General features: G+C 45.6%; 2 protein-coding genes across 2 annotated transcripts; one reads left to right on the top strand and one right to left on the bottom strand.

Moving 5' to 3' along the window:
* Positions 1-217: 217 nt before the first annotated feature.
* LOC6600397 (probable cytochrome P450 4s3) lies at positions 218-2,586 on the bottom strand. The gene is made up of 4 exons (XM_026992617.1): positions 2,334-2,586; positions 1,808-2,261; positions 1,023-1,732; positions 218-611 (listed from the first exon to the last, which is right to left on the bottom strand). The coding sequence occupies exons 1-4, from the start codon at positions 2,482-2,484 to the stop codon at positions 448-450; spliced, it is 1,479 nt and encodes a 492-aa protein (XP_026848418.1). The 5' UTR covers positions 2,485-2,586; the 3' UTR covers positions 218-447.
* A 14,970-nt stretch (positions 2,587-17,556) lies between these two features.
* LOC6600394 lies at positions 17,557-27,642 on the top strand. Its single transcript, XM_002025413.2, has 10 exons — positions 17,557-18,263; positions 22,580-22,726; positions 23,550-23,803; positions 24,467-24,755; positions 24,811-25,156; positions 25,212-25,574; positions 25,654-25,970; positions 26,046-26,194; positions 26,269-26,427; positions 27,523-27,642. Exons 1-10 carry the CDS (start codon positions 17,861-17,863, stop codon positions 27,640-27,642), a joined length of 2,547 nt encoding a protein of 848 aa, XP_002025449.2. The 5' UTR covers positions 17,557-17,860.
* Positions 27,643-27,654: the final 12 nt, after the last annotated feature.

Genomic DNA, 27,654 nt, shown 5'->3' on the forward strand with positions numbered 1-27,654 from the left:
TCTCATTTGGAGTCTCAGTGGTGTTCAGAACTGCTCGCGATCCCTGATAGCGAGTGCTATTTTCATTTGATGTTTATTATACCCGACACTCAACGAGTATTGGGGTATATTAGATTTGTGGCGAAAGTGGATGTGTGTAACGTTCAGAAGGAAGCGTCTCCGACGCCAGAAAGTATAAATATTCTTGATCAGCATCGATATGGTCATAGAACAGCGATACCAAACGATATAAAAAATATATTGTATAAATTATATAAACCATTAGCTCACATAGACATGTACTGACTGAGTACAGGGTATAAAGAAGAGCCGCGGCCTTCGCCGTGGCCCACGACGTTCCCCCTCGTTATTTTTAGACTATTTTCGTTTTATTTTAGACTAAGGCCAGAAGCTAATAAAGCAAATACAAGTACGAGTTGAAGCTTGGGGCAGATGATCCGAGATGTTTCAGTTGTGGCTTCGTGGCTGTATGCGCAGTCGGACCCCGTTGCCACTCTTCATTACCAGCTCTGCCAGGGGAATGGGCTGGTGATCCTCATCGGGCATAAACTGAAAGCTGCGCAGGAGGCTGGATAGCGAGCACTTAAGCTCCAGCATGGCGAACTTTTGACCTGAATAAAGCATTTAAGAAATTGTCAACATAAGACCATGGCGAGTACTTCGACCTTCATCACATCCGGTACTCTGATTCCCTCATAGACTCTCATTGGTCGTAGATTGAACTTGAATCTGAATTAAATATAACGAAACTCTTTGGAACAGTACTGGCATGGAATCGCCATCGGGCACATCAAATCAGTGAGACTGTCTGACGCGACAGTGCCTACTGAACCGAGTGTGAGTATTTTGATTGGTACATCAAATATTTAAAATTGTTTAGGTGGGGTTCGATCTTGACAGAGAAAGCCTGCTGAGATAAGATGTAGACAAAGACACGAGAAAGCCTAGAAGGAATACTCTCCAAGTACTGGACACAGTGATGCCTCAACCCCCGGTCCACTTCCCCAAGTGGATGATCTTACCTATGCAGTTTCGGGGCCCCGCACTGAAGGCGGCAAAGGCAAAGGGATGCATCTGCTTCTCGTTTAGGTAGAAGCGATCAGGATCAAAGCGCTCTGGATCCGGAAAGTTGTTGCAATCGCGATGCAGCATGTAGATCAGACAGTTGACCGAGGCACCCTTTGGTATGGTGTGCTTGCCCACCTGTATGTCCTCGAAGACCTTGCGCGAGAAGAACGGCACAGAGGGATACAGTCGCAGCGTCTCCTTAATGATCGCCTCCAGGTATGGCATGGATTCCTTCTCGCGGCCCTCGAGATCGCAAGCCTCCTCGTAGGCACGCTGCTGCACCTCCGAGTGCTTGGAGAGCAGACTCAGGGCGAAGGCTATGGCTGAGCTGGTAGTATCGTGTCCTTCGAACATGAAAGTATCTACCTCTTCGCGTATGTCGCGGTCGCTGAGCTCGTCGCCGCCCTCCAGCTGGGTGAGCAGCAGCATGTCAAGGAAAGCCAGACGCCGCTTGCTGCCCACATCGTCCTGTGCGGCCTCGGTCCGCTGCTGCAGCTGACGCTCCTTAACCAGCTGCTCCCGCCGCAAGCGGATCACGCGATTGGTCTCGTCATGCAAAACGCGCAGAGCGCCGTCCCGCTCCTGCCCCGCCTGGGTGTACTTAAAAAAGATGTTGAGGCGCTGCCAGAAGGAAAAGCTCTGCTTGTGCATCACCCGGCAGATGCTAGTAGGGGAGAGGGATAGTCCAGTCAGTTAAACTAACATTCAGGCTAGTTAAGGGATCGGTAGAACTACTCACGTCTGGACAGCCTTCACATACTCGGACTCGCTCTGCAACTGGGCATGCTTCTTGATCCCCATGGCCGTCTCGCAGATGGCGTCCAGGGCAAAGAGCGTGATGTAGGGATAGATGTCGAAGGCCTCGCCATTGGCACGCTCCTTGAGCTGGCTCACCAGGATCCGGCAGTTCTCCTCCATCGGCTCCTTGAACTCGCTGAGGATGCGGAAGTGGAAGCCGGGGGTTAGGAGCTTGCGGCGACGGTGCCAGGACTCGCCGCCATTGGTAAGCAGCCCCTTGCCCAGCCAGGGCTCGAGGAGTGCGTAGTTGCGTGACTTATAGAGCAGGGAATTGTTGCCCAGCAACTGTCTGATATCTTCCGGGTCGCTAAACATCACCATCAGATCCTTGCCGAACCAGATGCGAAAAACGGGCCCATGGCGCTCCCGCAGCTCCTTCAGCCAGTTGAGGATCTCTAGGGAAAATAACGAAACGATTAGAGTTCACTAATAAAGCTCTATTCTAAGTACTCCATCCAAGGACTCACCTCCCTTCTTCACATTGGCTATCAGCTCGGACACACTCGGTCCGGGCAGGGTCTTTGCGAAGCGCTGCAGTCTCAGGAAGGTGAGGATCTGCGGGAGGTATCGCAGGAACAGCGCCCACAGGGCGAATGCCATCAGAGCCCACGTATTCATCGCGATGTCACTTAATAAAAAATGTACTTCCGTTACTGATCCTCCAGCTCCGGCTACAAGTTACAAACACTTGCTAAACAAAAAAATATATAAAACTTGGAGTGTTAGTCTGACAAGTTTGCTATCTGCTCGGCAATAGATCTCGTTTGAAACTAAATCGCAACTAAGTAAAATTACTTCGCAGCTGTCTCGGCAGATAACAGAGCAAGCCCCAGCCCCAAATCAAGTCGCACTCTGGATGCCCTCCGCTTCCGTTGGGTTAGGAAATATGGGCGGAAGTTTTCACATTTCACCTAGAAACCAATCCAAGATGTCCATGCTATCCAAGAATGTGGGAGCCGTGTACTGTGTACCAAGAACTCAAAGGGAGATTTCCACCATGCAAGCACATGATCTCTATACTTTATCTGCAATTAAAAGTTATTATTGTAAGCGTCTTGGCTTACCCATTTAATCAGCTTAATCATTGCCGTCAACAACTGAAAATCAGCTGAGAAGACAAATAACCGTTTGTAAAACTCAATGATCACTCAATGATAGTGCACCGCACACTTGACGCGAGCTATCATTGCACCGCGTTCTGATATGGCTGCATTGCCAGGCCCAAAAACGAGTTTTACGGCAACAACAGCAACCAGGTTGACGTTGACCCACATAGAACATGTGCATCACATACGTATATAAGAATATTAATATAGAGACGACTATTGTCTGTGGCATTAGCATAGAGCTGGTCAGTTTTCAATTGCGTTCGTTATGGATTGTGAAATGCCAAGTGAAGTCGTCTGATATTGCACAGATTTGAGTGTAAGCATTATTCTTGAATATTATCTCTGGCCTGAAGTATTAGTGCTTGTGTTTTCTATCTTATCGCAGCTGTAAAACGTTCGTCTCAAAGTTCATATTTTGACTATATGCATATACGAGACAAAGACTACGACTACGACTACGACATGCTCAAAATGCGATTGAATTTGCGACCCTTTGGCCACTTCAAGCTTCAGTTCAGCTGTGAACTGATCTGAACACATCTCCATCTATTGCAGATGAAACATCTGATTGACCGCTTGAGGGGCGTAGCGGCGGTAGATAGACAGCGGCTTGTGCCTGGGGGCCGACCGACATGCCACTCGAGCCTCCTTCGGAACCTCCTGCGGAATGTCTTCAGTGAGTTCCGTCATCGTTGCTTACTCGGAAATTGCTCCAAGGAAATCAGGAGTTCTTGCAACGGATGTTGTGCATCAGGAAGTGGCAGTTCCTCCGGCAGCAGTTTGCGTACCTTTTCCTTTACAACTTTCTGCTTACCTGAGAGCTTCCCAATTCTTGGCAACAAGTGTCAGCTTCCATGTCAGTGATGCATGGTCGGCTCTCCAAAACACCACATCGCTTTCGGTCAGACTGGTGCTGCCTTGCTAATCCTGTAATCATCATTCGGGCTGAGGGTGACACTTTCCTTTCAGTAGTTACCGGTCGGGCCCTTCTCTACGTATATTTGCGTGGCTTCAGGAAGATTCTATTGCTAAAGAATAGAACTACCTGCCATGTATCGTATAGTGTATAGTGCATTCAAGTTATTTGCCTTTGCCTTCACCTTCTCCACAAGTGTCGATGTGTCTCCATCAAGTGTTGAGCTCTATATTTTATTTATAGATGAACGAAATGTAAATGCAAGGCGGCGCATCATTTCTAAAGTATTTTCGTTGCCGAAAACGTCCGACAACTTTAAGAAACTCGGCAACAAGGCTACCGGGATGGAAGGGATTAACGATAGGGACAAGAAACGCTCGTCATCAAGAAGGACCTCAAACCGGGCTATGGCTTCACCACCGGTCCCCAAGGTGCAGGTCCCTCCAGAGCGATTTTAACATACCAGTTTTCTTTAGAAGAAGTTGAATGTGCCACATTTTCATACATATATAGAAGAAATTGATATCTTAGGCTTGAGTATAAAGAACAAAGATAATAACAAATCTATGCCGCGAATTTCGGGTGCTGTCAACTGATTGCTGATTTCGAGCTGCCAACTTGTGCTTTTAATACTACTAAAAGGCCATTCACACAAAACCCTTCAATTCTCATTGCTGCCCTGGCAATGTGAAGAAATTATAAACAAATTAGCTGTGGAAGTGATTATAAAAAAGCGCTGGAAAACACGCGTGTCAGGTGGGATTTCCATTTATTTCAGATATATCGATGTTTCACCAATACTATTTTTATACCCTGTGAACTTGAAGAGTTTTGAAATTGCAGTTATGGTCTTTTTGTCGCTTTCCAGCACTGATAATTTGTTGCAAAAACTGCTTCACTTGCCCAAAACGCATTTTCCAATTAACATACTGGCTCTGCAAAACTTGGAATCGATATGGATGCAAAAAAGACAAACATTGCCCCGCAAAAGCCTTGAATATTTATGTTACCAGGAATTTTTGTTTGTCTGTTACGTACAAGAATTCAGTGGTGAGTACTCTTTGATTCTTTATATATAATTAAATTTCGTAATATTTGTACGATCATCTAACTTTAGAAGAACTCATTCTACAAAATAAACCACTTCTACGGCAACAACCAAAATATCGAATAGTAAGATCTCCGTTCAGGCAACACCTGCAGAAGGCAAAGAAATGCGTTCGAAGACCGCCTCCTTTCACAGCTCCTAAAAAGTATTCTAAAAGTATTAAATACTGTGGCCTAAAGGACCTTTCCTCAGGCAGTGTACAAATTCTACTTGTCCCCTGGAATTCCAGGACCAGGATGGCCGTGACAGCAGTAGAGAATGCAAACCATCGCTGCGTGGTGATCAATCGAGATCTCCAGACTCTGTTCTTGTTGTCGTTGCATTTCCAGAATACTAGACATGGTCTCGTTGTCGCACTACCCAAGATGGTGGTGAAGTCAAAACTTTCAGGCCGCTGTATAAGGGGGGATAATAAGCCTAGTTGCTGAAATGTTTTGCCGACCCGTTGGTGGCCTGCCTCAACGAGCAGACCTCTGCCGCATCTCACCAGTTTAAAAAGCTCTTCCTTACGTCGCACAATACTTTTTTTTGGACCTGAAAGATGCAGTATGTTCATAAAAATTGAGTAAATAGCTGCTTTCTGAAAAAATGGTCAATTTTGAATGCTCATTTCTCTTAAAATAGACATCCGATGTTCTCGAAGTTTCCATTTTTGGAAGTTCTGGAAAGTTCTCTAACAGATGCGTATATATAAGGTATCCAAAGTTCCCCTTTTTTTTGGATCTTCAGTCCCAGTACTTCCAGCGCTCTGTGGCTTCCGGCCCGGCCCACTGTGCTCTCGATCCGAACGATGTCGGCTGTCGCGGTCATAATTATGGTAACTCATCACCAATAATAATTTAGAAGGCATTTATACATATGTACAATCATCTCTCTTTATTACAGGTTTGCTTAACATCAAGCATTAATAAATAATGTCATTTGAAAAGATATAATCATACACAATCTTAACACTGTCCTCGACTAAAATTCGCACTTCATTATAGCTATGGCTAACTTCAGACGACGAAATCCTTAACAGCTTCGAGCTTTTATACAAGTCCTTGATTTTGTCTAAATTTAAATTCTAGAGAAATGTGTGATAGTACTAGAATTATGATTACGATTTTTACATTACTGGTTTCCTGCTATGGACATCTATATGTCCTACAAATAGATAACCAATAATTTTACAAAGTTTGAATTACTCCGTCAGCTTTAATTTACGTACATAAATGTATGTCTGTATACATGGCCATTGGCCAAGCTGTTTATTTCAATACGTTTTTGATCTACAGTTATTTTTCTTCTGTTTTGACCGGTTTCTATACAGTATATCTATACTTCAACCAGACCTCCGATGCCAATTAGTTCAAGGTGATCTTCGCTATCCCAGTGCTAAGCATAGTGTCATACTCAATGTGAATTCGATCAGGTCTCAGTCGTAGTTCCACGTAAAAGTCGTAAACCGAGTCAAAGCCATGGGAAATGGCCACTGGAGGTGCAATGGTAGGTACCCTACATAACCCAATATTTGTACCAAGATTATAATTACTCAATTACAGCTCAGTTCTGGGTGTTCTTCCCAGAATTCTTCATCGTAGCTCCGATGCCAATTAGTCCAAGGCGATCATTGTTAGCAAGCATAGTGTCGTACTCGATCTGAATTCGATCCATGCTGATTAATGAAAAGCGGTTGACACGAAATCTGCCAAAGCTTTGGAAAATAAAGCAGGCTGGAGCTTCTAATTTCCTTCGCGATGCAGTGAAGGTGAAGGTTAATTTCCATTCACCTTGAGAAGAGAAGTGCCCCAACGGCTTCTCCACGAGACTTCGTGGCATATGATCAGTCCATGGAGAAGGTTCAGGAAACAAACGGGCGGACAAAAATTAACCCACTCCCGGGTCAAGTCGCAGCTGCATAGTAAAACCATTGGGTACAAATATTCGAAAAAACCAATTGAATGGCGAATAGCCATAGTGATTACTTGACAAAAAACCAACGAAGACCGTGGAATAGCTAGGTCGGGCTGAACCGAACCCGTACCGGTTCAGGTCAAGGTCGAGTTGGACTGAGGCTTGAAACTCTGGTGTGGGCCAAAGGCGGCACGTCGACGTCAGTGCAGGGTGGGCAATGCCCCAACCCGAAAAAACGATCCAAGTGTATATACAAGGCAGTCCCTGTCGTGGTTACCCCAACGGATTGCGCACTCGGACGTGCCCGCCTAGCCGACAGGTGAGGGCCCTATCCATATCCATCAGCAGACAACCGGCTGTGGGTGGTTCACCCTTAGATTAGATCACCCTGAACCGCTTGCTAAACCTTAAGTTTTGGCATAATTGAATGCAGCTGCCAGAACTTGGCCAATCTGATTGCCAAATAATACGACTGTCAGCGGAGCTCGCCCAACCTTGGCATGCGAGCACAAGTGCTGAGGACGGCACAATCCAAAAACAAGCCGAAAAATGCAAGCTCATGATACACTCTCTGGTTCGACCTCATCCCACCGATCTGAAACTTTTTGCGATCAGTTCTTAGATCACCTCTGCTTGAAGGCCGGGCCAGAACCTGTTCAGACATAGCAGATTCTGGCTCGGCCCTTACATGGCAGTCGGGGTGGGAGCGGGGAGGGTTCGGGAACAGCACACAATCCGGAGTCCAGAAACAGAATTTCGCATAATCAAGAGGTTCCGAAGAATCTGCCGTGTCATTGTTTGTGGACAAATATTGACCGCATTGTTGCTTAAAATGTGTGCTAACTCGTTTACATATCTATTTTTCAAGCCTCTGGACTGGACTTTCGTTAAAAATATTCGCTCGAAGAAGTGCCCTAACCATCTGTTGACGCCTGCAGAACTATCCCTTAACAAAGGTCGTTCTTTCCTCGAAATACTTTTGCCAGCGCCCCATAACGGTTCATTGCATTCAATTTGGTCCGTCAAAGAAGGTGGTGGTGAGCACAGGAAGGTAAACATGATAACAATACTTAAATAACTATGTACATACATACATATGTACATTTGTTCGAGTACATGCATTGATGATGATATATATGTACGTACATGAATAGAACTAAGTATCACCGTATTTAAAGTACATATACTTCTAGCGGGCCTTTTGATAATGGACACTCAAACAGACAGATATTGAGATGCTGAATTGCTTAAATTCAAATTTCTACCTTTTAAATAGAACCAATTTTTATAAACACCATTAAAAAAATGTGTCAATGACTTGAGTCAACTTTTGCTAGCCAGACAAAGCACAAACACACAGACGGACAGATCCCATAGACCTAATCGGAATGACTCTCCACTACCGAATATCAGATACGCACACAAACGCATCTTTTGTTGAAATATTTTAATTTGTTTTCATTTGATTTGCATTCGATTTTATCAGAGAACTAAATTTCGAGCTAACTAAGATGAACACTCATTTTGAAAGGTTTACAAATATTTTCTCACTTGTTTTGGGACTCAGAAGGAGTAGTAGGCTCTAATACAGGTCCTTTGTGGCATTTCGCTCGCTTTAAAACACCGTTATCATCGATTACTGTTTTATTTCTGGATCAAATTCATATATCCATTCATATCGTTGCCTGTGTAGATGTTATACTCAGCTTTTGAAGCGTATACGACCGTATTTTTGGATAATTTCCTTAAACCAATCGAAACGAGTGCCTTTTCTGACCGATTTTAAAATTGTGTAGGATCCAACGCAAAAACACACCGGTTTTTCCCAATGCGATCATGGAAATGATACTACTACATACTAATGCCCAAGGATGCCTCAAGCTTCCGGTATCTTCCTAAATATTTTTTGCCACAACAACTTGTTTAACACGACCTTCCCGGAATTTGTCCTGCAACGAAGGACGTCTACGATTGAATGTGTTGTACCGGCTTATCGTATTGGCAATGCGTGGTGTTTCATCAAAAAAAGTTAAACTAAGCTTGTCTAAGAGTTCTTGGCTTAAGAATCCGCATCAAATATAGTACAAAATCATGACACGGACATTTTGATGTATTTATTTTCGCTTTCTCCCGAAATTAACTTTTATTTTGTCATTTATCATTAAATGGATTTAAATTATCGTTAAACGATATCAAATGCGACCTCTAAAAGGGAAATCTTTATGTAGGCTAATCACAGAAAAAATGGTTAAACACACTTAGTCCCGCCGAGGTCATCTTTTGGTTTTACATTGGCGAATGCATCGGAAATGTTTCAATGTGCCATTTCAACATATTGGTGGAGGCGATGTGGCTTCTTTTACCAGAAAAGCTTTAAAAGCCGTGATTTTCAATGAATGGCGGTCAGTACTCAACAGTCACAGTCACTGCTAAATGTTCAGTCTGTTAAAGTAAATAAGAGGCTGTATAATTGTTCGAGTGTTCATAAGATACATAAGAAATGTTGGACATAAGAAATTTCGATGGCTACTGACCAAGAATTTAAGTACATACATATTCAAGAAAAAATTTGTCCTTCTGCCGTAAACTTAACTTAAGATTTAAAAAAGTATAAAAAATTCATTTTCTTCTTAGTACCTTTGCCTAAAAAATGTAATTTTAATAGTTAAATATGTATAACGCTCTAAATAATTAATATTCTCAATTTTATAATGTATAATATTCAAAGTAACGAAGCAAGGAATGCAAATTTTTGTTCTTTTCTCTGTGCCCTAAAAAGGAATAAATAAATAAAATTTATTATTGCGAGTAAAATTTGAACTTTATAAAAAAAGTTGCCGTTTCTATTATTTGTCCATTGCTATTGCATGTACATATGTATGTATGTATGTATGTACTATTGAATGTACGTATGTACATATGTATGAGCAGAGGAAGATGAGTGGATGGGCGTGGCTGGCGTTGGGCTTCAGTAGCTTCTGTTTGAACTGCTTAGATTCGCGCGGGTGATCGACTGCCAAGCAACCTTTGGCTTCGGCACATGACGACGAATCGTCGCACAGTGGGGCCTTCGGCTATTTCAGCTTGCTAAATTAATAACTTCTGAACGAATAAAGATATCATAATGGAATAAGCTCCATTTGAAAGGAAAATCTTCCAAAGTCATTATCTTAAGTCTCTACGGGTACGAGTATATGTGGCTACGATGTTTAGAAGCTCTTAAATAAATTGTCACAGTTGAACTTTGATTCCGGTGCATATTTGCTTATGTAAAACATTTTTTTTCAAATTTTTTTAAAATGTTGATTTGCTAGTATATGGATCTAATTTGTGGGTTATTTTTCAATTTTAATTTTACTGAGATTCTATTGCATTTTGGATTTTTGAAAGCTTTGGCAAATATCTATCAGATGCGCATATTAATATTATCCAAAGCGCTTAACAGATTTTTTGACTTTGCCACCTAGTGGACTCTCGGCCACGCCTCAATGCGTCGATCAGTTCCGGGGACGTACAGAAGATCTCCTCTAGTCCCGAAGCCACTAGAGGCAATCGCTTTGAGGCAGGTGCGAAGTTTGTTTTACATTCGCATGGGCATCCATCCATGGGTATCGTACCTATGTAGGTGCAGCCCCCACTAAGGTCCAACTACTCAATTAAGTTTATGCAAATCGATAGATAAAGCATCACTCGGAGCTTCCCCAATTAATCTCCGACCGAAGCTAGTTATTCGATTTGGCAAACAACTTTCGGGGCTCAACAGCGAGAGATTCGCTTGGAATTTCGGAATTTCGGAATACAATACTCGTGTCACTTTTAGCTTCTATTCATTCTTCCAATGTAAACACACATCTTTGTCTTACCATATTTATAGCTCGGCCTTGAACTTGCGACGGGGAAGTGCCGGTGGGGCCGGACGAGTCGCAGTTGGAGTTGAAATCATCTTTATTGCCTGAATTGCTCAGGTAAACAAACAGCCATGGACACGCCATGGACCAACCATGGACCTGTCCATACGGGAGCATACCCGTGCTTGTCGATATAGTGCGGGTCGTACCTGCACGACAAATGCCGGAAGATCCGGAAGCTATGGATGTGCTTACTGGCACAGCCCGAAACTCCCGACTGGCTTACACTATTAAGAAGCACTGTATTATGGCCGGTCATACGACTGAGTAAGGCGTTAAATACGCGAGCATAAATTGTTTTTACGGCATTTAAATTGTGGCCCGCTCTTCTTCTTCCTCTTCTGTCTCCCGCCCGTTGGTTGTTTGTGGTTCGTTGTTGTTTGGTGTTCATTATTTGTTCGTTTTAGAGCTTGTACAATGTATAGTATGTATGTACATGAGTACACTTATGTATGTCCATATGTACAATGTGCGCATATTTCTGGTAAAGCGTCTTTCGACTTCCTCGTTCTTTGGCAAACTTTTACGATGCATCGAGCAACATTGAAATGTAAATGGTGCCATCGTTGTGGAGTACAGACAACATTGCCGCTGTTGTCATGCCCCAACACTTCCTTAACCATAATACCAACAGCCACTAAGGTAACAACTTCGACGCGACAACAGCTAAGACGAATTTTTGGGTACAATTGGTGTACGTACTCGTAGCATTAACGTAGATACTATAGCAGAGCAAGATTTCATTGCTAAAATAAGGATGGGGATGCGGAAATCTAGGTATCTAGATAGATCCATGGATCTATCTTCAATGCCTAACCATACACCCTGACCATACCCTACCCAAGAGCCAGTTTCGATAAGCTCGCGTCGGAAGTTTGCTTAGTAGTGCACTCAGAGAAAACTGGCATAGTAAAATGAAACACACCCATATTTATATTTGGTTTTTAAATCGGTTTTAAATTAATCGGTTTTTAAATACAAACGTAATGCGATTAAATATAATTCAGTTTGATTTAAATAAAAATGTATTAAAAAGTGCTTTTTATGGGGCTCATATTTAATCGAAATATAAAACACGTTAAAATTAATATATTATACTCAATTTGTAGAACATTTACACATATAATCTTAATACTAAAATCTTCATTTAAATATGAATTATATTTATGTATATCATATTAATGTAAAATGTGATGTAAAAGTGAAAACACTTTCATTTTACATTTTTCACTCTCGGTGAAAATTGTAGTGCTTTTTCTCTCAGTCTAGCAATAGGATGCCGGATTTATTTAGGAGACTATTTTGTTCATGTCTGGAATATCTGAAAGTCTCTGTACATTTTTGATAGCGGCTAGGTACATTCCAGCAGCCTTAATCTTTCGATACCCTTCACTACGATAACCTTATCTGTCCATTGATCTTGATAGCCCGACCATATGGTGACCACTCACTAGATCCCACTAAGCCCAGACCCTCGCAAGAACGAAGTTCGCTTCGAAAGTTGTTTGCGGAATGTGGCAGCAACATTAACTTGTCTCTCTGCCCTCGGGGGCTGCCAATCTGACAATCTGAGGATTGCGTACGTGTGTACATATGTATATTATGGGCATTATGGGATTTAATTGCTCATTAAATTTATTCAGGAAAATAAAGCGCCAGAAACAAATTTCAATCAGAATCAGTGTCCGAATCTGAGTCGAAGTTGGAGTCGGAGTCGGAGACACAGAGACAGAGACGGAGTATGGTAGAATCTTAATTTTAATTATATTTAATTACTCAGCGTGATTTGAATTTGAACTTTAGCATTAGTTCAACTCGTTAATGGGACAAAGAGCAATTAAGCAGGAAAAAATCTGGCAAAAACAAAACATGAAAGTAAACAGAAATTAAGCAAAACAATGTGGATGGATTGCGATGGTTTGTCGCTCGGTCTGGCACTGGGCTTGGGTTTGGGCCTGGCTCAATATGCATTAGCCAAGCTTCATTGCCCTTCAAATTGCAGGCAAAGCAAAAGAAGCACAACAGCCACAACAAGACACTTGGACTGGGTCTACGAGTATCAGCCATCGTCATATGCATATCGTGGGCAACGGCAACCCAGAGCAGAGGCTCCATGGCGGCCAAGAGAGGAGGCCAAGAAAGAGACACATTTCCAAAAACAACAAGAGACTGTTTAAAATTCCACATACGAAACGTTGCAGCGGCTGTGGGGCCACTGAAAATTAAATTCGACTTGAAATCGAAATTTCAAATGAAAATGCATGAAAGCCAAACTCGTCGCCCCGACGCGTCGTATACCCTTGCAGAGCGACGACCAGTGCGCTTGTTCTGCATAATACATAGGGCCAAAGATATGCTTAACAATCCAATAAATGATCAAATTGAGCTGATTTTAATCGAAAACATGTACAAAACTTTGACGATTTATTCTACTATGGATATTATGTGAAGCTCGGATGTAGTTATCAGCTGTGATCGTGATCCTTTCCTCAGATTCATAATACCTATTGAAAGGGTACACAAATGGGTTACAACTTCGAAGGTCGAAGCGCCAGCAGTAGCAATGAAAACGAAAGAGGCAGAGGCGTCAGTGCATATGAAATACATAAACATGAACGGGACTCCCTCCCTCTTGCCCCAAAAGCGAGAGAAGAACTATCAGCTGGTCAGCTCCCTCCTACCTATCGAAAGCGAAACAAAAGACTTGTGCGAGACGAAAACTTGATCGCCATCAGCAGTGTAATCATTATCATCAATCATTATTATCATCATCATTATTACCATCATGCGCATAGACAGCGTCTCCGAAGTGCATGGGTGAGTGCATTGTCTTTAAGGTAGGAGGGGTAGGCCACGATTAACCTATTGACACGCGGACGGCTTCCCACAGTCGCTGGTCCGAGGGCCGAGGGCCGCGACAAGTGGGCTTTGATTGGAGTGGAATTTCCGAATGGAAATCTTTTACACACATGTGCACTACTAGACCTGGAGATGGATCCACTTATCTGTGTGTAGAGGCTATCGTGAAATTTCAATATTTCTATGATATCAACTTTATTTATCTCTAGTTTACTTTCGACATTAGGATATTATTGTTATTCTATGAAGATTCACGAGCGTGGCATATTTTGTGCTAAGACTTAAATTTATTCCTTAATACCTAATAATGGAATTATAGTCTCTGTATACTCATATATTTCGTCAGAACTTTGTATGTTCGATTCGGTAGAGTGCACACAGAAAAGCCAACTTATTTTCTCATGAGCACCTGTCTACCTGTACGAGAAGAAATTTCAAAACGAAATTTAATTAAAGAATCTTTCTTACGATTTATTAAACCTATTTTCCATCTTCCGCTGTCAAAGCTAGGACGAGGGGAACGATTTGAATGTTTTTTAATTATTTACATTAATACATTGTTTTTCATCGTTGTTTTTCCCAGCGCTGCCAAGCTACTCTTTTTGTTTTGTATTTTGGTAAATTATTAGGCTTTTTTCTTCTTAATCCATTCAATGTCTTACATGCAATTCCATGTTTCCACGAGTATGTTTCCCCGCACAGGCGCCATGTCTTGGCATGTCATCGGCATGGCTCAATGCCTTCCTTCCAGCTGTGAGTGTTGCCATCATCTCTCCGACAGCTTCGAGTCAACGATCAACCTCATAAAGCCCATAAGACCCGATCTTTGGTAACGCTGATTGTTCATCGCTGATCCACCAATACTAGTATCTTTGTTGCTACTACTACGCTGTTGCAGTTGGATTGGACAATATTTGGAAACATCTCTTTGTTTTGGGCGATCGACCGGTTTGAGTGCACCACTTAATGCATTTGCATTCGGGCGATGACAAAAGGGGCTTAACATAATCTGCGTGGAGCTACGGGCCGACTCCACGCCGAAGATTAGCCTCTGTTTTCTGTTGGTGGTATTCCCTATTGCACTTTTTGAGCCAGCTGATGAGCAAACAAGAATTCTAACAGCGCCCCGCTAATGGCCTTTCGCGAGGGACTGGAGAGCCGGGGGACCGAGGCACCGAGGGACCATGGAAGAGGAGCCCAAGACGAGACCGAAACCGCAACCACAAGGTGTCCAGGTCCAGGGGAATTCGCACGAAATGCCAAAAAGCCAAGCCAACAACATTTCAATTGGCAACGCGAACGTCAGAAATTTGCCCAATTGCCACACTTGGCAGTCAGCCAGTCATCTAGTCATCTAGTCATCCAGTCATAGAGTCAGAGAGTCAGTCAGCTGAGCGGGCAGCCAAGTTGCAAGTTGCAAGTTGCAAGTTGCACGTTGTTCGTTGCCGGTTGTACGTTGGCTGTTGCCTCTTGAAAGCTAGTGGCTTGCAGCTCTGCTCTTGCTCTAGCTGTTAATGAGACGGCGTCGCCGTTGGTTCCGCGGAACCAAAACTCGTTCAGATTGCCACAGGCCCCAAACAAAGCGCCACAGCCAGCCAGCCAGTCGGCCAGCCAGCCAGACATGGCTGGATCCACAGTCAGAGCCAATTGCCACATTCTTCCTTTGGCCATAAACGAAAGAGAATGGTTATTTGGGCATGCCTTTTATTTTACTTGCTTGGTGGGGTAGATCAGACAGGTGATTCGATTCGCGGGAATCAGCAAGCTACAGAGCATCAGGCAAGAGGAGAAAGGATCCTAATCATAATCGTTTCTTCAGAAGATACACCAGCCTTGTCACCCAAGCATCACAGCCCATATGTACAAAATGGACACACGAGCACCTGCTCGTTGCTTAGGATCTCTTCGCAAGGGTAGCACCAGACTCGTAGCTCGTAGCATATTCGAGTCTTCCTCCGCTTCTATGGATCTTTTCGAGTATACCCAAATATTTAGTGGCTAGTTTTGTTGGTTTTGGTGCTCTGGTTCCGCTTGCAATTTGCGCCTGTTGCAAGAACCAGCCTGGCTCCGGCTGTGGCCTGGCTTCGGCTGCGGCTCTGGCTCTGGCTCCGAATCCGATTTATGGCAAACCGTGCTGCAAATTGCTCACTGGTAGGCCGTTCGGGTTGGGTAATTTGATATTGGCAACCAGGGGCTCACTTTCAATACATTTGCGTCAGTTTTCCTATTGCGAATTTCTTTGGCTGCACAGCCACACCAAGAGCAACATGTAATGGGCTCGGACTCGGAATCGGAGGGGGTTTGCTTTCATTGATTATCGCCTGAGCTCCCACTCTTTAGACCATCCGATGGGCAGTAATAAAACGATTCTTTCACGCGTCATGGCCCCATCCATGGAACTTGTTTTCTCCTCTTTCCGTTTCTGTTTCTGTTGTCATCAAAACGAGTTATTGGCCAACAGAAATAGCAACTTGGCTGTAATTATATTTCCAAACTTTTTGTGCCTATCCTCTAATGCGATTGATCAGCAAGAAAATGGTTGCGACACAACCCCATCCATCCACCTGTCCGTCTACCCATCGGCCCATCCCCAGCAGAACTCTTCAGGGACAACGCAGTTTCACAGAGAGTCTATGCAGGAGTGTATGTGTGTGTCATTAACCCCAAGATCGGGAATCTGTATCTGGCAACGACTTAATTGCGATTCTGGTGTGTCATGCCAAATTAGCGAGATTCCATTTACATATATAAATGAGCAACAATTGCAATCAAGTTTGGGCAATTTATTGTTCATATTATAAAAGATATTTCAAATTAAGAATACTGGATCTCATTTTATTTTGATTTTGGCCTATAAGATTTGGAATGGAAGAATAAAATGAAATGGATGGAATTGCACATTTCAAATGTCAGTTGTTAGGCTTTATAAGGAGTGTATCGGATATCTTGGAGCCATTATCTCATCTCTTTGTCAACTGCTTCGAAAATTGCCAATCCACAATCCTCAATTCACACAGAATTAAGCATTCTATTCAATTCAGAGATGTCTCCACCTTAATTGGAGTTACATACTATATAAATAGTACATATGTACATAAATATGTATATAAAGTAGGTAGAAAGCGGTGTTCAAGTTTCCTTGTCTAATTTTCTAGTTATAATCCAATTCTGATTGATTTCCAGCCCATCTTGTTGCAGCCCGAATGGAATGTCGCCAAGAATACCTACCATTCAAATTCCCGAACATGTGATGCTGTAATTAATTAGATTGTATCTATATTATTCCATCCCCATCCCGTGTGATATTAGCCATTTGGGGAGAATGGATAGATCCCACAGCTGGGACAATTAGGAACTCACAGCTCGAAAGCGGTGTCAGATAATGGCAATGTGGAAGGGAGGGGGGCCAAGCCCAATGTGTCTGTTTCTGGGGAAGCCCGCTGATTGTCGGTCGATTGTCGCGGTGGTGGCCCATCAAGTATCCCCGCAGGTAAACGATTGAACAGCTGAGTGCTCACAGCCGCGAACGATCATGCAATCGATGCACAATTCTTGATCGGATCAGTTCGGGAATGGAGTGAGAAGTGCAGCCTCAGCCTCAGCCTCAGTCTCAGCTCGAAATTCGGTTTGCATTTTGTTTTGAAATTGGGTCTGCGGCTAAAACAGATACCCCCACAGACCCGGGCTGGCTCACGCACACCAAGAGAGAGAAATATACTCAAAGCACACCGATACGTTCACATGAATACTTTCAGCCAGCTGGGGCTAACGCTGGGGCTGGGGCTGGGGCTGGGGCTGGGGCTGGCGCTGAGATTGAGGTGAGCCGAGACCGAGCGGAGCAGAGCTGCTAAACCCCCGAACCGCCGACGAACCTGAGCGGTCTTCGCATGCTTGGCGGCATTTGGACAATCAGTTGACGTTGAATGTTTCGTCTTGGCGGTCGCTTAATTTATCGCTGGCCAAAGTGAACCCACGGATCCAGACATTCAAATAGCTGAGGCTTCTTCGATTTCTGAAGATTCGCTCCGGTCTGTTCTTTGGTTGCATAGATCGTTCGTACCGTTGTATTTTTTTGTGGTGTGTCATTGCCTATTGAACGTATAGCTGTGTCTGTGATTATGTGCAAAAGTGCCGAGAAGTTCTAAACGAAATCAAAAGTCAGCAAGGAAACGATCAACGATCAGCGATCCTCGACAGGATGCACCTGCCACACCTGTTTCTTCTACTGGCCTTGGGCCTGCGCCTGCCCAGCCACAGCCTGGCCCTAGATGGGGTGGTCCAGCCCACCTGCAGCCTGAAGGATAACTGTAACCTGGGGGACAATATCCTGCGGCCAGCCGCCGGCCCCGGATCGGACGGCGGGGACGCGTCTGCGGACAAGCTGGAGAGCAAGATCGCCTCGATATTCGAGGATAAGGTGAACTACAGCCTCAAGCTGTTCGCCGACGATGCCGTCCTGGAGTACCAGGCGGGCAATCTCAGCGAGCTCCACTCCGGCGCGCCCACCAACTTCACGCTCCACCAGCTGGAGCAGGCGACGTCTGTCCCCGAGCGGCAGGGGCAGCCCGACGACGATGATCAGATGGAGGAGGATGAACGCGGTAAGTGTAAGGGGAGTGTCGTGTATCGATTACAGCTTTCTCACGCCGCCCACACACGCACTCTGAAGGGGTAATGTGGCCTTGGGCGTTTTGTTAACCGATTTCTTCAATTGTAATGCAAAGCGGTTAATGTGCTGATCCCCACACCCCCCTCTGAGCCGACAAAACCAGTCCTTCCCCGTGCCTGGCCATTTGCGACATTCGCTTCGGCTTTTGATTTTGATTGTGACCCAAAGCGAAATGTTGCATAAGAGGCGCGTGCGTCAAGTGAAATCAATTGCTCCGCAATCACTTTTGGCCAGGTCTTTGCCGAGGCGATGGCGATGGCGATGGCGAACGCGAGGGCGAGGGCGAGGGCTGTCCATGCTTTAATGGCCCAAAAGACCTCCGTACTTGAACGCGCATCGAAGCGACAAATGGACGTGACCAAGCCCCTTTTCGGCCAAGAACTGCCCAATTGCCCAATGCAAATCGGACTTTGACGCGGCAGCCCCGTAATGACGCATCTGCCGCTGCTATTTCCTGCCGCAGTACAGCGCGGCACATCACATCACAGTGCCCATCCGCCTAGCAATGATCTCTTATCTAATCGATGTTTTGCCAGTCGTTAACGTTGTGCACTTATTCTTGTTAAAAGGTTTGGCCTTGTTTGGTCTCACTTTTTATTATTTTCTGTGGCAGTGCAAATACGAGTGTTATTTGCGGAATATGTTAGGATGTTGATGACTGGGATGAGCAGGGGAAGGCCCCCCGACTTCGTTCTTCGAGGAAGTGTCACTGCTGGCCAGAGCAATGTGTGAAGTCTCACGTAATCAAATTTCCAACACTCGTCTTAAGGTTAACCATCGGCCATGATATCACGGCGAGGATCACGTAGATCCCAAATGTAGATTGATGCTTGCAATCAGATGCTAAGGAAGGCATTCAGTTTGTAGGCCTGTGTGCTGTCTCCCATATTAGAGAGTATGGAATCAACTAAGATAGGATGGATGGATATCCAACACCAGAATTAGCGCTTCGAATCGAAAATCGTGGGCATCTAGCATGCCTTTTGCGGAAGTGCCCTGAGGCACTTCTCGCCCAATTCCCTAGCATTAAAAGCGTAGCCTAATGAAGACATATTCACATACGCCCCTCACCACACAGACATCCCAGAGTGAGTGAGAAAGAGTCGTATGTTTTAACGAGTCCCGTTCCATCCCATCCCATCCTAGCCCATCTCAAGCACATTCCCGAACTGGCGACCGAGCCCAGTCCAGCCCAAGTCTAAGTGGTTTTGCCCACTTTGTGGCTCGCTTGTTTGTAATTGATCTTCGCTGTGTTTGTCTCGCCCACGGGCCGCATATCGTTTCGTTTCGTTTCGTATCATTCATCCACCGCTTTAGCAATCCAAAGTACCGTTAAATGCCGCCATAAAGCTATAAACTTGTTTCAAAGAGACATCAGGAATCCGCAGTCAAAACTCGTAACATCAACAATGATGATCATGGAGATGGGCACGATGATGGTGATGAAGAACCTCTTCAAATCGAACTTAAGATATCGCAACCCATCGAGATACGAGAACTTCGAACTCAAATCGAAACGGTGGCAAATGGCTCCCACAGTCCTCCACACTACTCCACACTCCCCAAAAACAACCAGCACAGCACAGCACAAACAGCGCCAGACAAGCCAAAGTTGAGCTGCCAATTTGCTTGGCAAATATTGGAATTCAGCTGCGCTCGAACGAGACCTGAGCCGGGCTCAGGGGCTGAGTAAATATGCTCCACACAAAACACAGATCATCCGGGGGCCGAAATCGATCGTGATCGGGTTGCAGTAGCAGGGCAGCAGCCGTTCACGAGCTTAGATGTTTACTCGAAACTCGGAACAAACAATGTTGCCGATGACAAATGTTGATCAATTTGTTTCGATTGTTTCTACAGGAAGGAAGGTGTCTGTCTCTACCTGCTTCGTTCTAAGAGATCTGACACCATAAACGTTAAGCTTTCTTAAAATAGGATGGAGCCCTCGCAGCCGAGAGATAAATATCCTCTACTAGCAGACAGGTCCCTTCCGGGTCGGAATCCCTTGGCAGAAGCAAGCAGTCTATGCATTTATATTGGCGTATCTGCATTTTGATTTCTACCCATTGAGGGGCTTTCACTCGATATTTAGTTAAAGTTTCAAGATATAGGGGTGATTCTGGATGTTATACCTTAGGCTAAGATGCCTCACTCGAGGGAAAACAATGAGAGCTGTAATGTTTATGATACATAAACATGAACTGAAACGATCAAATCCGAACCGAGCCGCGGCGAGGAGAGGCATAAATCAAATCGAATCAAGCCTCCACACAGACAGTTATCGCCCGTTGCCCGTAAACCAGCACAATGTACAGTGCACGTATTGTACATACATTCTGGCCAGCACCAGCTCTGGCCAAAGCCGGTCCACTAACAAGAACAGTGTTGGGCAATCGGGCCAAGGATTGCGCACTGCACTGAAGGATTGGGCAATGCTCCGCTGTCCAGCTGGCAGCCAGCGACTGTCGGTAGTCGGCAGACAGCATTGGGCAGTTAGCAGATTTCCCAAGTGGGTCATGCTCTCGACAGCGAAAGATAGTATACGAGAGAGAGAGAGAAACACCAAATGCAGTTAATTAAGCCGCGCTCAACAATATTGGCCAGGTCCAATGTGCGATTCTTGGCTTACATAACATTCCGCTGCGGCGGCTATTTAGCCACTTAGCATGCATATCTTTAAGCCATTCAGCATAGATGTGGGTTGGCATTCTCTATTATAGGTTGAAGTTGAATGGTTGTTGTTGGCGACATTTGCAGGCGGTCGCCTCAGTCCTCAACCCAAGAAAAACTCATGTATTTCTCATTCGTCTGAGTCTAGCAAATGAACCCATCCAATGAACCACCATTCCTCCTTAAATGAAGCCCCAGTTGATTATATAGCATCTCAGAGAGAGCACATCTTTCCTGATTTTTTCAACATGCTGCATTCTTGCCATTAGCTGAAAAGGCTTTGTATACTTTCTGAAGAATCTTCGATGAATGCCTGCCTCCTGTGTAGCTTTAGTTTAAAACTAAATAAAAAAGTAACAATAGTTACAAAATATCCCGTTCTAGAGATTTGATTTTTTTTTTTATATCAACTTCTGAAATCTTCATAATTTGCTTTGCTAATGAGGCAAGGGAACAAACGAGTTGGAACTGATTCCCATCGCGCTCCATTGTCGCCACATTTCTATGCTGGAGGCAGATGAAACCAAAGTCAGTGACAGAGCCAGAGCCAGAGCCAGTGCCAGTGCCAGAGCCAGTGCCAGAGCCAGTGCCAGTGTCAGTTCCAGAGACTTTCACGATTGCTTGGTGGAGTGCTCGGCTGGGTATCATAGAATTATCAATTCTTCCTCGTCTATTGGACTGACTAGCTATCCAAAATCAATCGTGGGGATCGCGTCTCGTATCTCAATAGAATATGACGACAGGCCGAATTCCGCAGTCAGAGCTCGTCCGACTCGACTCTGACGCATTTAAGCAGTTTGGGGACTGCCCAGACGGCCACCCTTGCCTCCATCTCCTCCTCCATCGAAATCTCTGAGACGGATCCAGGCAGCAGAGCCGGAGCGTCCACTGATGGATCGCCGCTGTTGCCACAAACGCGCTCAGCATTCGTAATGAGTGCTGGCCACTTTGAAGATTCGCCCAGCATAAAAATGGAAATGTTAATAAGCTCCAGAACAAAGCTCCAACGCTGCCCCCGGCATGCTGATGATGGAAGAGCAGAGGCCAGCCGGAGACAGAGACCGAGATTTGGCTTGGGTTTGGCTTAGGCTTGGGCTTGGGCTTTGGCATTGAGCCTGGTCCTGTCCACGCGTTTCAATTGCTCTCTTCTTGGAGACGCATCTCCATTTACCATTTCGGCTGAGCCCGGCAGTTCCTGTGGCGCCTCATTAGCCAATCGTTTATATGCAATCTGCTCAAGACCTAGAGCGAATCGATGCCGTCCCAGAAAGGCTTGGGCACGCGGCTGATTGACAGAATACGACTTCCTGTTTGCGGCCGCCACGTGCCACGCCATTGCTGCTGGGGCCTGACCTTGTACAATTTTGTATTCTGACTGCAAGCCATAAAAGGAACGAGCGGAATGGAATGGAACGCCAGGAAACTGATAAGTGAATAAAGATCCATGTTTGCATTCTATGATGGATGTGAATCGGAGCAAATGATATGATAAACAGATTCTACACTCACCTTTGCTTGCTTATTTTTTTCATTTAAATGTGATTCTAATCGAATTTTGCATTATTTGTGTCGTTCTAGCCTATCTGCACAACATTGGCAAGCGCTTCTTGGCTCTCACACAGCCATTCGATCCGGCCAGACATCCAGATGCTTCGACCCTGTGCCGCCGGCAAATGCGCCAGTACCTGGACGCCTTGGACAACTTCGATTTGTGGGCGTTGAAGAGTGAGTAAGCCACAAGTGGAGACTGCTGCGGGTTCTAGTTCTGCAAGTGGAGAGCCAATTGGGGGTTCGTTCGGTACGGTTCGGTTCGGTTCGAATTCGAGTCATTGCCAACTGGCCGCAGGTGATGGCTCAGTCGCAGTTGCAGTTGCAGTTGCAGTCGACGTCGCTGCATGATCGCCAGACGAGTCGACATGAATTGATAGACTCCAAAGTCAAATGCAACACAAACGAGCAAGATCTAAGCTGCAAGTGCATGTTCGTGCATGTGTCATTCAGCTAAAGTGAAGGCCAATCGACGAACTTTACCCACATTTGCTGGGGGGCAGCAGCCACACATCTATGCACATACATACATACATATATGCATACATAGCTTCACATACATACATATGTATGTACGTACGAGTATGTACGTACATACATATATGCATGTGGCAGCCACCACAATGCCAACTGCAACAAAATTGCAAGCATCAACAACAATTCCATGCGAACTTGACACAAAAGACGACAGAAACGCGGCAGCGACGTTGACCGAACAGCTGGCAGCGACGCTTAGAACCAGAAAGACGCAAACGAGTTGCGATCACAGTCAAGGTCACACTTGTATAAACACATTTGCACATTAACAGGTGCACACACGCACTTACACACGCAAAGGGATGGACACGCATCTATATCCATAGATACATATGTACATATGTATGTAGAAGGACTGCCAACTTATGGCATAGGAAAAATCAGAGCCAAGGACTGCCAACTTCTGTCATGCGTCTGCTAATTTAAGAATTTCTATTTTTATTTCTACCCCGCTATAACGCAGTGCACGACTCCAGCGGAAGATTGAACTCCGGAATACTGAACGGCAACATCAACCAACCGGGCGACTTTGACCAGTGCCTGGCCATCCAGCAGCGGATGAGTAGCGGGGACCCCCTAAAGGATGAGGAAACAGTTTTACGGGGACAGTACTGCCTGGCCTACGCGCAGCCAGTGCTGCCGCACAAGTCCAAGCGTCTGCAGACCTTCTTCAAGCTGATCCAGTCGCATGGCCCCTTCAAGAGCGAGTTCAATGATGTAAGTCGTTGGGGGATGGGAAGTGGCATCACAACAGAGGCAGCTCCGGTGCCTTCTAGCGCGCTTCAGCTACATCCATACATACATGTGTACATACATACATATGTATGTGAAAGTTCGGTTTAATTAACATTATGCTGCGACTAGGCCAGCCAGCCATCGCAGCCATCGCAGCCATCGCCGTCGACATTGAACTTGAAGGAGACAGACGAAAATGCAAACAAAACGAATCGAGTCGAAAGCAATCAAACGCGATAGATTGCCATAAAATGCAAATCACACCCGAGACGCCGATGCTCTACGCGGCGGGGCCAGTGAACCCTACAGCTCGGATCGGCCAGGGCTCGACTTTCGCTTGGAATGATGTCACGATTCATGTCGCCGACCGGGCCAAATCAACCCGGGTGGGTTAATTGAATTAGTTTAATTCGCGATTAACTAGGATTTGTTTATTATAGTATTATATTTCATATATGTACATACATACCTACATATGTATGTACGAGTGTGTACATTTTACAGTATGTTTATTGCTGTGAGACGCGGTCGGCCCGCTTCGTTGCGGTTCAATTAAAAGCAACAGGTTGGGGAATAAGCATCGACATCACCTTCGTCACCGCTCGCTAATCGGCTACTCGCTACTCTCCCTGGTCTCTCTTCCAGCCCGGCCACCGTGTGCCCCGCTACTCGCTTATCAACTGGGGACTGTGCGTGCCGTCTGGCTGCTCCGCCCGTGATGTGGAGTACACCGTGGCCGAGTACTTGAGCAACCAGACGGCGGCGACGGGCATCAGCTTCAATGTTCGCGTGGAGCAACAGATGTGCCAGGTGCGCGATCAGCAGCCTTGGGACCGGAACACCACATGGGCAGTGCGCTTCTTTGTGCTCGTCCTGTCCGTAGCAATCCTTGCCACTATCTACGATCGATCTACCAAAATGCAGCCGAAGCAGAGTGAGTAGCTGGATACAGTAATCAAAAAGGGAGATACCTAAACAATTAATTTTAGATGCCTGGTGTACGGCCTTCTCGCTGGATAAGAACCTCCGCTGGCTGTTTAGCACCAACAGCGCACCAGGCGACATTGAGGCGGTCCATGGCATTCGCTTCCTGAATGCCATCATGCTGATCTTCTCGCACAAGTCGATGGCTATGTTCTTCAATCCCTACAACAACCGCACGGCCATGTCCGAGAGTCTGGGCCAGCCGTGGACGGTGATCGGGCGCGCCGCCTCCCTCTACACGGACCCCTTCTTGCTCTTCAGCGGCATGCTCACCTCTTACTCGCTGTTCGGCCGGCTCATGAAACGTCAGCCCATCCGTCTCAAGAACGAGTACATCAGCCGTCTGATGCGGTAAGTAAGCTATCATATGCCGACTATCCCTATCTAAATGGTGGATCCTTTGTAGTATTGTCCCGCCTCTGGCTGCTCTGATACTGTTCTGCACATACGTGCTGCCGCTGTGGGGCTCGGGTCCTCAGTGGAACCTCGTGGTGGGTCACCATGCCGACATCTGCAAGAAGAACTGGTGGCGCAATCTGCTCTTCATCCACAACTACTTCGGCTTCAGCGAAATGTGCCTGACGCACACGCACCACCTGGGCATCGATACCGAGCTCTTTGCCGTGGCGCCGATCCTCATCCTGGGCCTCTGGCGCTGGCCACGTCGTGGCCTCTTCACGCTGTTGCTGCTCTGCACGGTGGGAACGGCGGCTCGCTACTACACAACGATCGTTAACCAGCTGTCCAACTATATCTACTTTGGCACCAAGTAAGTTGGGAGTAGACGAGCTCCCGCGAAAGTGTTTAAAATCATAGCTTATCTTATCTCATCCTATCCGCGTCACTAGCATTCAGCGTCTGTTTCGCACCGCCGACTACATGTACTCCTTCCCACCGCACCGCTCCACGGTATATATCATGGGCATCCTGCTGGGCTATGTTCTGCGCAAGTACCAGTCCGCAAAGTTGAGCAGCCTGCAACTGCGTCTTGGATGGACGGCTGCTACGGTCTGTGTGCTGGCCTCGGTGCTCGGCCCCGCGCCCATGGGCGACATCAACTACGTGTACAACTCGACGCACGCAGCTATCTATGCGGCCTTCGCCCCGATTGCCTGGTGTCTGTTCTTTTCCTGGATCGTCTTTGTGTCGCACAATGGCTATACGAGTAAGCAAATCCTGATTCCTATACACATACTTCTTACTGGCTGACTCAATAACTGAACACTTGAATATTTTGTAGATAAACTGACGAAGCTGTTTGCCTGGCGCGGATTCCAGGTGTCCACAAAGCTGTCGTATGCCATCTACCTGACGCAGTTCCCCGTCTTCTTCTATAACGTCGGCCGAAGGCGTCACATTCATCACTATTACAACTTTGTTTCGATCATTGTGAGTACAAATTGGAAGGGAATTTTTTCCGGAAGTAGCAGCCTGGTCTAACGCCCATCATTGATTGCTTTCAGCTCGACACCAACGAATTCATATCGATCTTCCTGGCCTCTGTGGCCCTGACGGTGCTCTTCGATGCGCCTTTCCAAAACCTCAAGAAGCTGCTCATCAAGCGGCCATTCTCTAGCTCCGCCAACGGCACAGCGAAGGACAAGGCGCTCCCAACAAAAGCGGTGGCAGAAGCAGAAACCGCAACAGCAGTGACACCAGAATCAGGGACAGGCATAGCGACAACGAACACGACAACAGCCAAGCCGCTTAGCTCTGCCCTCCATCCGCACCAGCACTCAGAATAGTCTGGAAACAAAAATATTCATAGCTGTAAATTGTAAATGTCTCTTAGCATTTAGTGGCAATACGTTTAGATATTCCCCCCACTCTCCGCATAACCACTCCCAGCGCATACCATCCAGCCCCCATCCCATCCCATCATATCCCACTCAATACAGATTCCCGCCCTTAGTCATAGTGGAACGCTTTATACATTGTAAATTCTACTATTAGTCAAATCGAGCGACAAATGAGAACCGTTTCGTAGTCATAAACCAATCAATCACTGCTTTCTGTACGATATTATCTTGCACAAACCGGGTCCACGCAGTAGTCATCGCACTGGACAGATCCGGGCTCCATTCCAGACTGCGGCTGTCGGACCCTTGTTTCTTAGAATACTTACGTTACCTTAAGCGAGGTCGAATGTCAGCTTTTTTATTCTTATTTAATTAATAAAATGTATTAATATGTTGAAAAGATGGTTACCTTATGACCAGAATATGTCCCAAAACTGATCAGCATACTATCTTCTGATGGGAGAATTGAGACAAGGCACAGACACTCTCTAGTCCACCTTTGACCACGAGGTAAGTTTTTGTGTTAGTAAATCGTTATTCGGCCGGTTGAATTATCAACCAATTGCACACCCGTTTTATCAGAATAATCTTGTCAGTTTCCCTCAGTAGATATCAATGTGAAACTAATAGCTCCTTCCTAGACAATGTATTGACTTAAAGCACAGCTTCAGTGTAGAGGCAGTTAGCTGAGAAGACTAAACCAGTTTGTACTATTATCCCCTTGGTACAAAGTTGTAAGAGCGAAACGGAACCTCCAACTAGGGTCGGTACAACATATCGATTTGTTTGCAGAGCGCACAACTCCAGCAATGTTCAGTGGTCATCTGATATAGCTGCTTCAGGAAGTGCAAGCGTAACAGGGGACTGTTGTCACTTCAGTGTTGATATAAATAAATAAATAAAAAAATTATCCCACAGAATGACGAGTCAGCGACGTTCCTTTGTCTCTATATATTGAGCCGCACGTTACAAATGAAGCATATGAATATGAACGAGGATCCAAGAAGCAAGGCTCCGTCCGGTGTGGCAGCTATATGATGGGACTGACGC

This window comes from Drosophila persimilis, unplaced genomic scaffold (genome assembly GCF_003286085.1).
Source record: "Drosophila persimilis strain 14011-0111.01,24,50 unplaced genomic scaffold, DperRS2 tig00000766-arrow-arrow-pilon, whole genome shotgun sequence".
NCBI classification, from domain to species: Eukaryota; Metazoa; Arthropoda; class Insecta; order Diptera; family Drosophilidae; genus Drosophila; species Drosophila persimilis.